At 43.7% G+C, this 12,063-nt stretch overlaps 1 protein-coding gene across 4 annotated transcripts in view; it reads right to left on the bottom strand.

Moving 5' to 3' along the window:
- Positions 1 to 12,063, bottom strand: part of tatdn2 (TatD DNase domain containing 2) — a 23,190-nt gene extending 11,127 nt beyond the window's left edge. The window contains exons 1-2 of one of the 4 annotated variants that reach the window (XM_073072498.1): positions 11,806 to 12,063; positions 7,730 to 8,108 (exon numbers count right to left, since the gene is read on the bottom strand). In XM_073072498.1, coding sequence (XP_072928599.1) covers positions 7,730 to 8,071 — 342 coding nt within the window. In that variant the 5' untranslated portion in view covers positions 8,072 to 8,108; positions 11,806 to 12,063. Of the gene's footprint in view, positions 1 to 7,729; positions 8,109 to 9,718; positions 9,852 to 9,911; positions 10,241 to 11,805 lie in introns of those variants that run through there. The other 3 variants (XM_073072496.1, XM_073072499.1, XM_073072497.1) reach the window with 3 other exon arrangements.

Below are 12,063 nucleotides of genomic sequence, written 5' to 3'. Positions count from 1 at the left end.
GTCCAGGCTCCTTGCATATTTGGGAATACACTCTGATAAAGCAAACACGAACTTGGCTTCCCCCCCCCAGAGACTTGGTGAAAACTTTCAGAAATGGTTACCAGCACTTCACAACAAAACGGTGATGATTTGTGTGCTTCATATAACATTTCATTGCTCATCACATTCTTGTTTGTCCAACAGATGGGGCACCAATGATGGAATCAACTATGGGGTTATTACTTTATTAAAAAAGTTGTACTGAACATATTTGCCATTCACTATGCTGTAAACAACCCAAGTGATCGGCTGCACAAATCATTAAATACTTTTATCACAGAGTTAAATAAAATCAAGTCCCATACTCTCAACAATTTTGAGAGCTTTGTATTTAGAATGATGAACATTTTAATTGTTTGCTTTTTGCACACAGAATTCAAATGGCTCTCAAAAGGAAATTGCCTGAGACTCTTTTTGAGACGGTAATAAAATTCTTTGAAGACTCAAGCGCTTCATTCAATAATCAACTCAATAATATTAGGCATGACATTGCTTATTTGTCAGAATTATTGGCAAAGTTTAATTATATCAATCTTCAATTGCAAGGAAATAATGTGAATCTAATCAAAGTCAAATTGGTCATCTCCACATTTCTGTCCAAGTTAACCTTATATAAATTATTGCCGTCACAATCTTTTCCAATTTCTGAGCAATTCTGAGTTGGAAGAGAAAGAGAGAATACCAGATGATGATCTTTAAGAATATTGTGCCCACCTGGGTAAGCTAAATAAAAGCATATCAAAGAGATGTTAGGGTCTTCGCTCAATCCAAATTCTGGATTAGATAATAAATCCGTTCTTGAACACTTGTAATGAGGAATTAACAGGAAGGATGGAGGAAGAACTGATCTCGCAACAAAATGATTTTGAGCTAAAGCTGAAATTTAAAAAAAAATCATATCAAGACTTTTGGTTGCAGCAAGATATCGCTGAACACTATCTGCACTGTGGAAAAAGGTCAAGCGTTCTTTATTGCTTTTCCAACATATATTAAGTGGAGCGCAGTTTTGGTGCAGTCACCCAACTTCTTTCAAAGCAATAAAACTGCAAATTACTGAACGTGGAGATCTGAGACGCATTCTGAGTGACATTCACCCTGATGTTCAGAAGCAGATATCACTGCACCAAGCCTGTGCATCTCATTGAAGGGTGAAAAAAGCAAAGAAGTAGTGAATAGTTGGACTACTAATGTACGCTCTAAAATTGCTGATGAAAACTATTGTTTTTGCAATTAATTAATGAAATAACTTTATTTGTAGCTTTGAATGGAACTGAAAAATTTTTGCAATTATTTGTTACTGCTTTTAATTTGCAGTTTCCTATTTTCTTTTACTATGCATTGTAAATCAAAATTCTTTATAGTTTTTATGTAATGGCCAGAAAGGGAAAGGGGGCACTAGGGAAGTGGCCAGGAAGCCAAGGGGGTGGTAGCCCAAAAGTTTAGGAACCACTAATCCAAGATAATCCTAGGCAATAATGGCTTTATACTTAAGAGCCCTTCTACTCCTAATTTCTTTCAACAGTTTAGTTTGCTTTCCATAGGCTTTGCTCATTCTCATAGTAATGCTGTAAGCTAAGGGGAATGCCTACTAAAAACATGTAACTGGTTTGCACAAATTGTGAACTCACTAAATAGTTGTGCAAACCTTGCTATATCATTTCCATTGACTTTACAACTGGAAAGATGATAGAATGCAGTAAACTGTAAATCATTCAGCAATCAACTTGCAGGCAATTGAGTTCTTTAAATGTTTGTGGTAAGGAGTTTCTCTTGCTGGTTAATACATGATCAATGTACAAGTGTAAAAGACAGTATAGGTTGGAGTGCTGATCTACAAAGAGGCAGCAATGCACACGAAGATCAGAATTTTCCTGTTCTTCATAATTTAATGGACAGGTGCTAGTTCCATCAGTCAGTGAAATTAATGTTAAACATGGAAAGATAATTTGTTTCATAAGTAACTCATGTCAGCACTATTAAAAAACAACCCCTGATGCTGATTTGGTGTTTAGAAATGTACTTTCGAAATGGTAATTGAGGTAATAGCATTACAGCTAACCAAATCTTGAACAAGAGCTTCAGAGCAGGAAGAAAGTTCTGTCAAGTTGATCTTGGATGGTAGCTTAAAATGGCCAACTTGCTTTCCTAGAATGCAAATGATTATCAATGACATACAACTAATTGTATGATTAAATTATTGAAAGTCTGCCATGCACAAAGTTACGAAGGCAGTTTGAGAAATTGCACAAATGAAAAACCAGGCACTAGGTGGAGATACAGTGCCATCCAGGGAAGGACATGCACATTTCTAAACACAGGTTTGGAACTGCATGACTGCTGGAAATGTAACATATGACAGAAAAATCATGTATTTTTACCTTGCATATAATTTATTTTTCCTAGTCATAAGGGACTCAGACATGGACATCACATTTCTGAACAATTTCCATTAGCAATAAATTACACAAGTTATGCAGCTAAAATCACCAGATTGCGAAAAGAATTATTCCAGTGGTGCACACCTTTTCTTAAAATAGAGGGCTAGATTATAGAGTTTGGAGAAAAGTACAGCTTTTCTGGATTGAATTCACACAAAAGTATTTTTTATTTGCATTACAGTACTGGTCACTGACAGTTTTCTAGCAGGCATCAAACAATCTTAGATAAATTTTGCAGCCTAATCTATTTCCCCCCCGCCCCAGTGTAACTGCATTTATAGCAGAAAAAACAAATCACTTCAGACAATCACAGATGTGAAACAAGTTAGCCATACTGAGATTCTTACCTATGCATTTGCTTACAAATGCCAGCCTAGTTTCGGTTTAGATTGCTATGAATCAACAAGTCAATAACAGTTTTGTTGTTTAAAATGCATGAAATTATGACTTGTTTTTTACTTGACAGCACAATTTGCAGAGTCAGGTTTAGTCTTTACAAGTGCAGGCAATCGACAAAATTTAACTGTCTGCTTATTTGATGCATCTGATAACAACTGAATCTATATTCCACACCCAAGACTGGTCTTGTCAAATATGCTACACATCTTGCATTTAAACCAGAAAATTTAGAACATAACATTAAAAAAATCAAGAGCAGTAGCAGACATGCGTGAAGTCTCCTTCTGGTGCTCCTTCCCTCTTTTTCTTTCTTCCATGGCCTTCTATGTCTTTCACCAATCAACTTCCCAGCTCATCACACACGTCTGCTCTTACCCCATCCACCGACCAGCCTACCAGGGACAGCGTTCCTCTTGTCCTCACCTACCACCCCACAGCCTCCGCATCCAACACATAATTCTCCGAAACTTCTGCCACCTCCAACAGGATCCCACCACCAAGCACATCTTTCACTGCCCCCCACTTTCTGCTTTCCTCAGTGATCACTCCCTACGTGACTCCCTTGTCCATTCATCTCTTCACACTGATCTCCTTCCTGGCACTTATCCTTGCAAGCGGAACAAGTGCTACACCTGCCCTTAAACCTCCTCCCTACCATCTAGGGTCCTAAACAATCCTTCCTGGTGAGGTAACAATTCACCTGTGAATCTGTTGGGGGTCATTTACTGCGTTTGGAGCTCCTGGTGTGGCCAGCGAAATGTTCCCCATGCCACTGGCTGCAACACAAGCCCAAAGCATGATCAATCCAGCTCTGTGCTTAACAGTTGGAGAGGGGTTCTTTTCTCCAAATCCTTTCCTGCGTCCTCATCACAAAATTCAGCACCAGAAGTTTGCAAAGGAACATCAAACAAGCCTGATGCATTTTGGAAACAAGTCCTGTGGACTGATGAAGTTAAAATAGAACTTCTTGGCCACAATGAGCAAAGGCATGTTTGGAGAAAAAAAGTGTGCAGAATTTCAGGAAAAACCTCTCCAACTGTTAACCACAGGGGTGGATCGATCATGCTTTGGGCTTGTGTTGCAGCCAGTGGCACGGGGAATATTTCACTGGTAGAGGGAAGAATGAATTCAATTAAATACCAGCAAATTCTAGAAGCAAACATCACACCGCCTGTAAAAAAGCTGACAATGAAAAAAGGATGGCTTCTACAACAGGATAATGATCCTAAACACACCTCAAAATCTACAATGGACTACCTCGAGAGGCGCAAGCTGAAGGTTTTGCCATGGCCCTCACAGTCCCCCGACCTAAACATCCTCGAAAAATCTGTGGATAGACCTCAAAAGAGCAGTGCATGCAAGACGGCCCAAGAATCTCACAGAACCAGAAGCCTTTTGCAAGAAAGAATGGGCGAAAATCCCCCAAAGAAGAATGGAAAGACTCTTAGCTGGCTACAAAAAGCGTTTACAAGCTGTGATACTTGCCAAAGGGGGTGTTACTAAGTACTGACTATGCAGGGTGCCCAAACTTTTGTTTCACACCCTATTCATTTGTTGTTATTTTGAAACTGTAAATGACAGAAATAAAAAAAGTAATCTTGCTTAAATTATTAAAGAAATGTGTCATCTTTAAAACTTTATGCCTTTTGGAAATCAGGTCATCTTTTACTCGCTTAGCTATTCACAGTAACAGAAATTTTGACCGGGGTGCCCAAACTTTTGCATGCCACTGTATGTACCTTTTCACTGGACAACAAAGATTTTGCTTCCTGAATACCTTTAGGTGTATCTTATGAAATTTGGGCTACTGATCATGAAAATCACCAGGAAATTTCCCTATTACACACCATTTTTAAATAAACTTATGTTTATTATTTCAATTCATAATTCAAGTCAATTAAAATGTTGCCTACAATATAAGCCAGAAAGTTTCCTATCTTGTCCAGGCATGCTTGGGCATGCTTAGGCTGCTGCATGGCAGGACAGGTTTTAGTAATAATTATTGGGTTCAGGACTGTAAGAATGGAATTTGCTATCACCAGGCACAAAAATTTCTATGAAGGATTTTGATAAGCTTCCCAGAATAACTGATGCCAAGATTAAGCAAAGCATTTTTGTTGGTCCACAAATCAAACAGGCCATCAATGACAGGCAATTTGAAGAATTTCTAGTGGGACCGGAGAAAATCACATGGAAGGCATTCAAGGAAGCTGTTGAAATTTTTCTCAGTACCTACACAGCACCAAACTACATGCAGCTGGTTGAAAGCATGCTTCAAGCATATAAAACCATGAAATGCAACACATCACTAAAGATTCATTTTCTGCATTCCCATTTAGACTTCTTCCCTGCAAATCTTGGTGCTGTTAGTGACGAGCATGGTGAAAGGTTTCACCAGGACATTGTGGTCATGGAGAAAAGATACCAGGGCAACTGGAATCCATCAATGCTGGCAAATTATTGTTGGACACTTAAGTGAGAAGCCTCAATACAAATGAAAATTATTAACGAAATATTTTTAACTTAGTTGAACTATTACAAAGCATCAGCACCATCATGCAAACACATTATATACAATAAAAGTTAATCTGTTGTTTCTCCAAACTCCTACGTGATACAAGTAGTCTGAAATAATATTTGTGTTCATCTTCAAGCAGTCTATCATAAACAAAAAATTTTGAGGAAGCAATTGAAAAAATTTGTTGTCCTGTGTAATAAATTTACTTTGAACTTTGATCATCTAAGCACAGACAGCCATGAAATAAGGGAATGAGGTAACCCTAACCCATCCACAAAACTCACTACATGTTAGACAGGGCCATTAAATTATAACATTTTAAATGATTAAGATAGGCTGTATTAAATGTAAACTCAGATTAATAGAGCATGGAAACAGACCATTTAGCCCAATCCATCCATGCTGATCAGTGGCATTATCCATTTTAATCCCACCTTCCAACCATTCGTTCATAGTCATCCATGCCTAGGCAATTCAAGTGTTCACCTAAACACCTCTTCAATGGTCTTAGTGACACAGCTTCAGCCACTCTCATGCCAAGTACATACTATTTTCTAGGTGAAGAGAGATTTCACCCCCTCAGGTCTCCTCTAAATCTCTGCTCACTTACCTGATGTCTAGTTTTATACACCTCTGAAAAGGGGAAAGTTTCCCTACATGTACCCCTCATGTTTCCTCACTCCTGAGAGAAATGACCCATCTTCTCCAGTGTCTCTTCATAACAGAACTGCTCCATCTCACACACCATCCTGCTGAATCTCCTCTGTACCCTTTCCATTGCTATCACATTCATACCATTGTATGCTGATCAGAAATCCATGTAGTGCTCCTGTTTAGGTCTGTTCAAAGTTTTATAAGGCAAGAGCGTAACCTCCCTACTGTATTCAATGCCCTGACAAATGAAAGCCAGTATCCCATAAGCCTTCCTAATCACTTAACTACCTGTGTTCCACCTTCAAGGATCTATGGACTTGAACCTCATGCCCCTCTATTTCTCAATACCTTACCATTCCTGGTGTATGTCCCAGCCTCAGGAATAGTCCAAAGTGCATCACCTCACACCTGGATTAAAACCTGAACTGCCATTTTTCAGCCCGTTTCACCAGTACATCAATCTCTCAGCTACCTAAACATCCATTCTATCAACAACTCCAGCAATTTTGTGTCATCTGCAAATCTCCTGATGTCTCTGACTTCGACTTCATTCAGATATAATTCAAACAGCAAAGGACCCAAAACAGATCCTTGTGTGACACTAGTCACATGCATTCCATCAGAATAAAATAATCCTCTACCATCAAATGTCTCCTACTACCAAGTCAATTTTGGATCCAATTGCCATCTTGACATGAGGGACTTGTCAAATGCTTTACTGATCACACATATGACACTGCCCTCATCAATAAACCTTGTTATCACCTTAGAGCCATGCTTGCCGTCTTTGATTAGCCCTACCTTTCAAGTGATCATTTATTCTCTCCGAGAAAAATTTCCACTATCTTCTGCACCACTTACCGGGTATGTTAGGATAATAGGGCTTGAGTGCTCGGTGGAGGGTGCAGATGCTTTTCTTGCTGGTGGGGGAGGGGGAGTTGTTGCTTTGCTGCTGCTTATGCATGGGAGGGAGGAAAGGGGGGGGCTTTGGGTTCTAACATTTAACTGACTTTCATTCTTTGGCGCACTCCTGTTTTCATGATGTTTGCGAAGAAGGATTTCAGTATGTATATTGTACACATTTCTCTGACATTAAATGTACCTATTGAAACTATAATTATCATGCTTTATCCTGTTGTCTTTCTTGAGAAGGGATAGCATGGTATTTTCACTTGTATCAGCAAAGATTTAAAAATCTTAATCAGAAGTCTTCCCTTGCGTCCCATAACAGACTGGCATAAATCCCATTCCGTCCTGGGGAGTTTTCCACCTTTAACCCCATTGAGGCATCAAGTACTTCCTTAATTATGAAGAGCTATGATTTGCCTTCATACGGAGGGGATCTGAACTAAATGTTAGGACTTGCAGTCCAGCTGCCCACACTGGAGTCAGCAATGGCTGAGTAGACAAAAAGAAAGACCTTGTGAACCAGCTGCAGGCTGTACATCATGCACCAATGAACTATCCCATCTCACATCACAAAAAGGGACTCATCAATTTAATTGTGTACATTTACAGGGATTATGGGTTTTGTTTCACCTACCTGATAGGTGATTTTTTTAAAGAAACAAATTCTTTTGCACATAATGTTGAGTCCAAATAACTGCAACCATCAGATTAATGCAATATGGGTTCATAGCTCTTTAACTACAAAATAGAAGATTATACTGTTATAAAGTACCTTATCAGGCTCCACCATCACAGATCTTGACACAAAACTTCGTCGATGGTAACTTTTGTCACTAAATGAAGTTTTCCTCAGTGGATAACACCTTTTTTGTTTATCATAGAAACTGTGGCCTCGTGAATGATCAGAGTTTTCAGAAGAAATTATATTTGATGTGACATTCATTTGTTCATTATGGCCATCAACTGGCTGCTGTCCTTTGCCAGTTTTCTGAATGATCTTCCTTGTGTGATCACATCCTAAGCCGCCACTATCATCTGTTTGGTCCTGTTGGAGCTGAATTGCGTATTTCCTGTATTTTAACGGAGAGGCAGTGATGGTGTCATCCCTGAACATCTTTTGCTTCTGACAACTCGGCCTCAAAGCTAGCTCACTGCAATAAAATAAAATCGTGGTTATCAAGCATTCAAAGACCCTCATATAAATGAATGACTTCAGCATCAATACAAAGACAGCAAACACACAGGCAATTATTCATGATCACACCCATATTCATTGTCCATTTCAATGGATAGTGAAGCTGTTTGCAAAAATTAATGACTTAGATCCCCTGATCATAGACACTATATACTTCTCTAAATTCAATAAGAATTTTTTTTTAAACTTCAGATGATGAAAGTCTGCAATGAAAAACAAAAATGCAGTAAACATTCAATAGGTCATGAAGCATCTGTGGAAAAATAAATGTATCTGAAAGAGTTGAGAAAGAAGGGTATTGAAACAAAGACTGTTCTGGGGGCCGCACAGAGGCATAACAGCCATGTCATAACTTGATCCTGACTTCTGGTGCTGTCTCCATAGAGAGACAGTAGAACTTGCACTTTCTTCCTGTGCAATTCTGTAGGCTTTTCCTGTGTTCCTCCCGTATCAAAGATGTGGGTTGGCTACGATGAGTTGTCCATATGTACTGAAGAGTGTTAGAATTTGTGGGATGGGCATAAAAAATGAGTAAAATACATTAGTGCAAATGTGGATGCTTGATGGTCAATGTGGATTTGGTGTGCTGATGGTCCTGTTTCTGTGCTGTATCTTTCCACATATTCCACAAATGAACAGATATAGGTGGGCCTATGAGAGTTCCCATAGCTACTTTGATCTGGTGAAAGCAAGTAGACCTGAAGAAGTTCATCAATGCAAGATCAAGTCCAAGTATGTGAAAGCATGTGTTGGTGGAGAGAATTAAGACCATCTAAGAATGGAATTGAAGTGTAAAGTGTTTGTATGTCCATGGTAAAGATGGACCAAATTGGCTCAGGGAGTTGAAAAAGGTCAAATGGCGGACAGTACAAGACATACTATATTTGTATCAGATGAAAAAGGATGGAATCAAATTAGGAAGAGCTAAATTTGATGGAGGACTAGATGGTGTTCTCCGAAAGTCCTGCTCGTGGATCTTGATTATGACATAAAGCTAGCCATACAAGGATATGAGATTATAGTGCTGGAAGATATAAAGGGAAGATCTAAGGAAATATTACGGCTGATATTGATTAATGGGGTAGTGGTCTACATGGAGATGAACTAGTGTCTGAAAGATGATGCTTGGCCTCCTGCAAGAAAGAAAGAATTTCAAAGTGTGATACTGCCAGTAAGTTTGAAGATGGTACTTAGTTGGTCCTGAGCGAATGCAATGCTGTAAGATCAGAAAGAGATAGGGTAGAATGAGCAAAGGATGTGGAAAAATCAAAGAGGTCAATATTGTGTCAGTGATTAGTAAGAATAGGTCTGAAGAAGAGACCAGGAAGATGATCCAGGTGAATTGGGAATTCTGGAGAAAGACATAAATTAACAGTGATGTGTTTTTTTCTACAATAGCAAATGAATGCCCTCCAACATCAATATGTCCTTGGCTACGTAGCATTTTAGCATGTAGGACCTCCAAAACATACACTGTTACTACTGTCTCAGATTTTGCAAAGGAATCCCTGTCTCATTCCTCTGTGTACTTGAATTCTCATTGCTTAAGCCTAAATTGTACATTACCAATCTTTGTTCTTATCCAAGGTGTCTCTCCTCATCCTCACTTCCCCGATACCTTAGACAATCTTAACTCATAACTGCTATTTATTCTTGCTATCTTTCCACCCAGAACACCCTCAATGTTCACCTGTACAAAACTAGTACCCTACACTCTTACTCGGTCCTTATTACTTTCTCATTTTCCCTTTATGCTTACTTTAAACCGCCATCTTCCCTTTGAACATCATCATAACCCAGGCCCCCACCAGCATCACCTCACCACTCCTGATTTCCGCTCCTTGAATTCAATATCACTCTCATACTCATACTCCAAAAGCACCTCCTCAGACTTGCTCTCACTCATGGGGACCTCCCACCATACATCACTCCTCACGTTAATTCTCTCCTCTCCATTAATTCTGCCCACCCCACCCCAGCCATGCAGTGCAGGCCATGACACCCTATAGCCCATTTTGGAGCTCGTCGTCATTCGCCTCACATCTTCCACAGCAACCTTTTCCTCACCCTCGCACTTAATTAGGACAACACGCCGCGCGCACCCTCTCTCCTACCCCGACCTATCCTCCCCTCCCCCGCGCGCGCACCCTCTCTCCTACCCCGACCTATCCTCCCCTCCCGCGCGCACACCCTCTCTCCTACCCCGACCTATCCTCCCCTCCCCCGCGCACACCCTCTCTCCTACCCCGGCCTGTCCTCCCCTCCCCCCGCGCACACCCTCTCTCCTACCCCGACCTATCCTCCCCTCCCCCCGCGCACACCCTCTCTCCTACCCCGACCTATCCTCCCCTCCCCTGCGCACACCCTCTCTCCTACCCCGGCCTGTCCTCCCCTCCCCCCGCGCACACCCTCTCTCCTACCCCGACCTATCCTCCCCTCCCCGGCGCACACACTCTCTCCTACCCAGACCTATCCTCCCCTCCCCCACGCACACCCGCTCTACTACCCCGACCTATCCTCCCCTCCCCCGCGCGCACCCTCTCTCTTATCCCGACCTATCCTCCTCTCCCCCGCGCGCGCTCCCTCTCTCCTACCCCGACCTGTCCTCGCCTCCCCCGCGCGCGCACCCTCTCTCCTACCCCGACCTGTCCTCGCCTCCCCGCGCGCGCACCCTCTCTCCTACCCCGACCTGTCCTACCCTCCCCCGCACGCACCCTCTCTCCTACCCCGACCTATCCTCCCCTCCCCCGCGCGCGCACCCTCTCTCCTACCCCGACCTATCCTCCCCTCCCCCGCGCGCGCACCCTCTCTCCTACCCCGACCTGTCCTCCCCTCCCCCCCGCACACACCCTCTCTCCTACCCCGACCTATCCTCCCCTCCCCCGCGCGCGCACCCTCTCTCCTACCCCGACCTGTCCGCGTGCGCACCCTCTCTCCTACCCCGACCTGTCCTCCCCTCCCCCGCGCGCGCACCCTCTCTCTTATCCCGACCTGTCCTCCCCTCCCCCGCGTACACCCTCTCTCCTACCCCGACCTATCCTCCCCTCCCGCGCGCACACCCTCTCTCCTACCCGACCTATCCTCCCCTCCCCCGCGCGCGCACCCTCTCTCTTATCCCGACCTATCCTCCCCTCCCCCGCGTACACCCTCTCTCCTACCCCGACCTATCCTCCCCTCCCCCGCGCGCGCACCCTCTCTCCTACCCCGACCTGTCCTCCCCTCCCCCGCGCGCGCACCCTCTCTCCTACCCCGACCTATCCTCCCCTCCCCCCGCGCACACCCTCTCTCCTACCCCGACCTATCCTCCCCTCCCCCGCGCGCGCACCCTCTCTCCTACCCCGACCTATCCTCCCCTCCCCCGCGCGCGCACCCTCTCTCCTACCCCGACCTATCCTCCCCTCCCCCGCGCGCGCACCCTCTCTCCTACCCCGACCTATCCTCCCCTCCCCCGCGCGCGCACCCTCTCTCCTACCCCGACCTATCCTCCCCTCCCCCGCGTGCGCACCCTCTCTCCTACCCCGACCTATCCTCCCCTCCCCCGCGCGCGCACCCTCTCTCCTACCCCGGCCTTTCTGCCCGTCCGGGCGGACCCCCTTCTTCTATCTCTCCGCTTGCATGCACCTTCTCTACCCCGCTTCCCCATCCGTACTCACCCACTCTCCGAATAGTTTCGCTTTCTCCTCGCCGCTCGCTGTACGGAGGAAGGCGAACTCTGCTGCCAGTCACAAAGTCAGCGATGGTGAATGCGTAATAGTTTTCTATTGTAATGTAAATAAGCGGCGGAAACCGGTTGAGCCGGAGGTTAGACTGCTCCCGTCCAATGGCGTGCGGGGCCATTTTAACTCCGGCCCGAGATGAAGCGCCAAGTGTTGGTTAGGGAGAGAAAAATGAACGTGCGGCGAGCCCGGATG

The sequence above is a fragment of the Hemitrygon akajei genome, chromosome 19 (genome assembly GCF_048418815.1).
Source record: "Hemitrygon akajei chromosome 19, sHemAka1.3, whole genome shotgun sequence".
Taxonomy (NCBI): domain Eukaryota; kingdom Metazoa; phylum Chordata; class Chondrichthyes; order Myliobatiformes; family Dasyatidae; genus Hemitrygon; species Hemitrygon akajei.
Note: the sequence above shows the minus strand (reverse complement) of the source record. Positions and strands in the feature narration are given on the sequence as shown.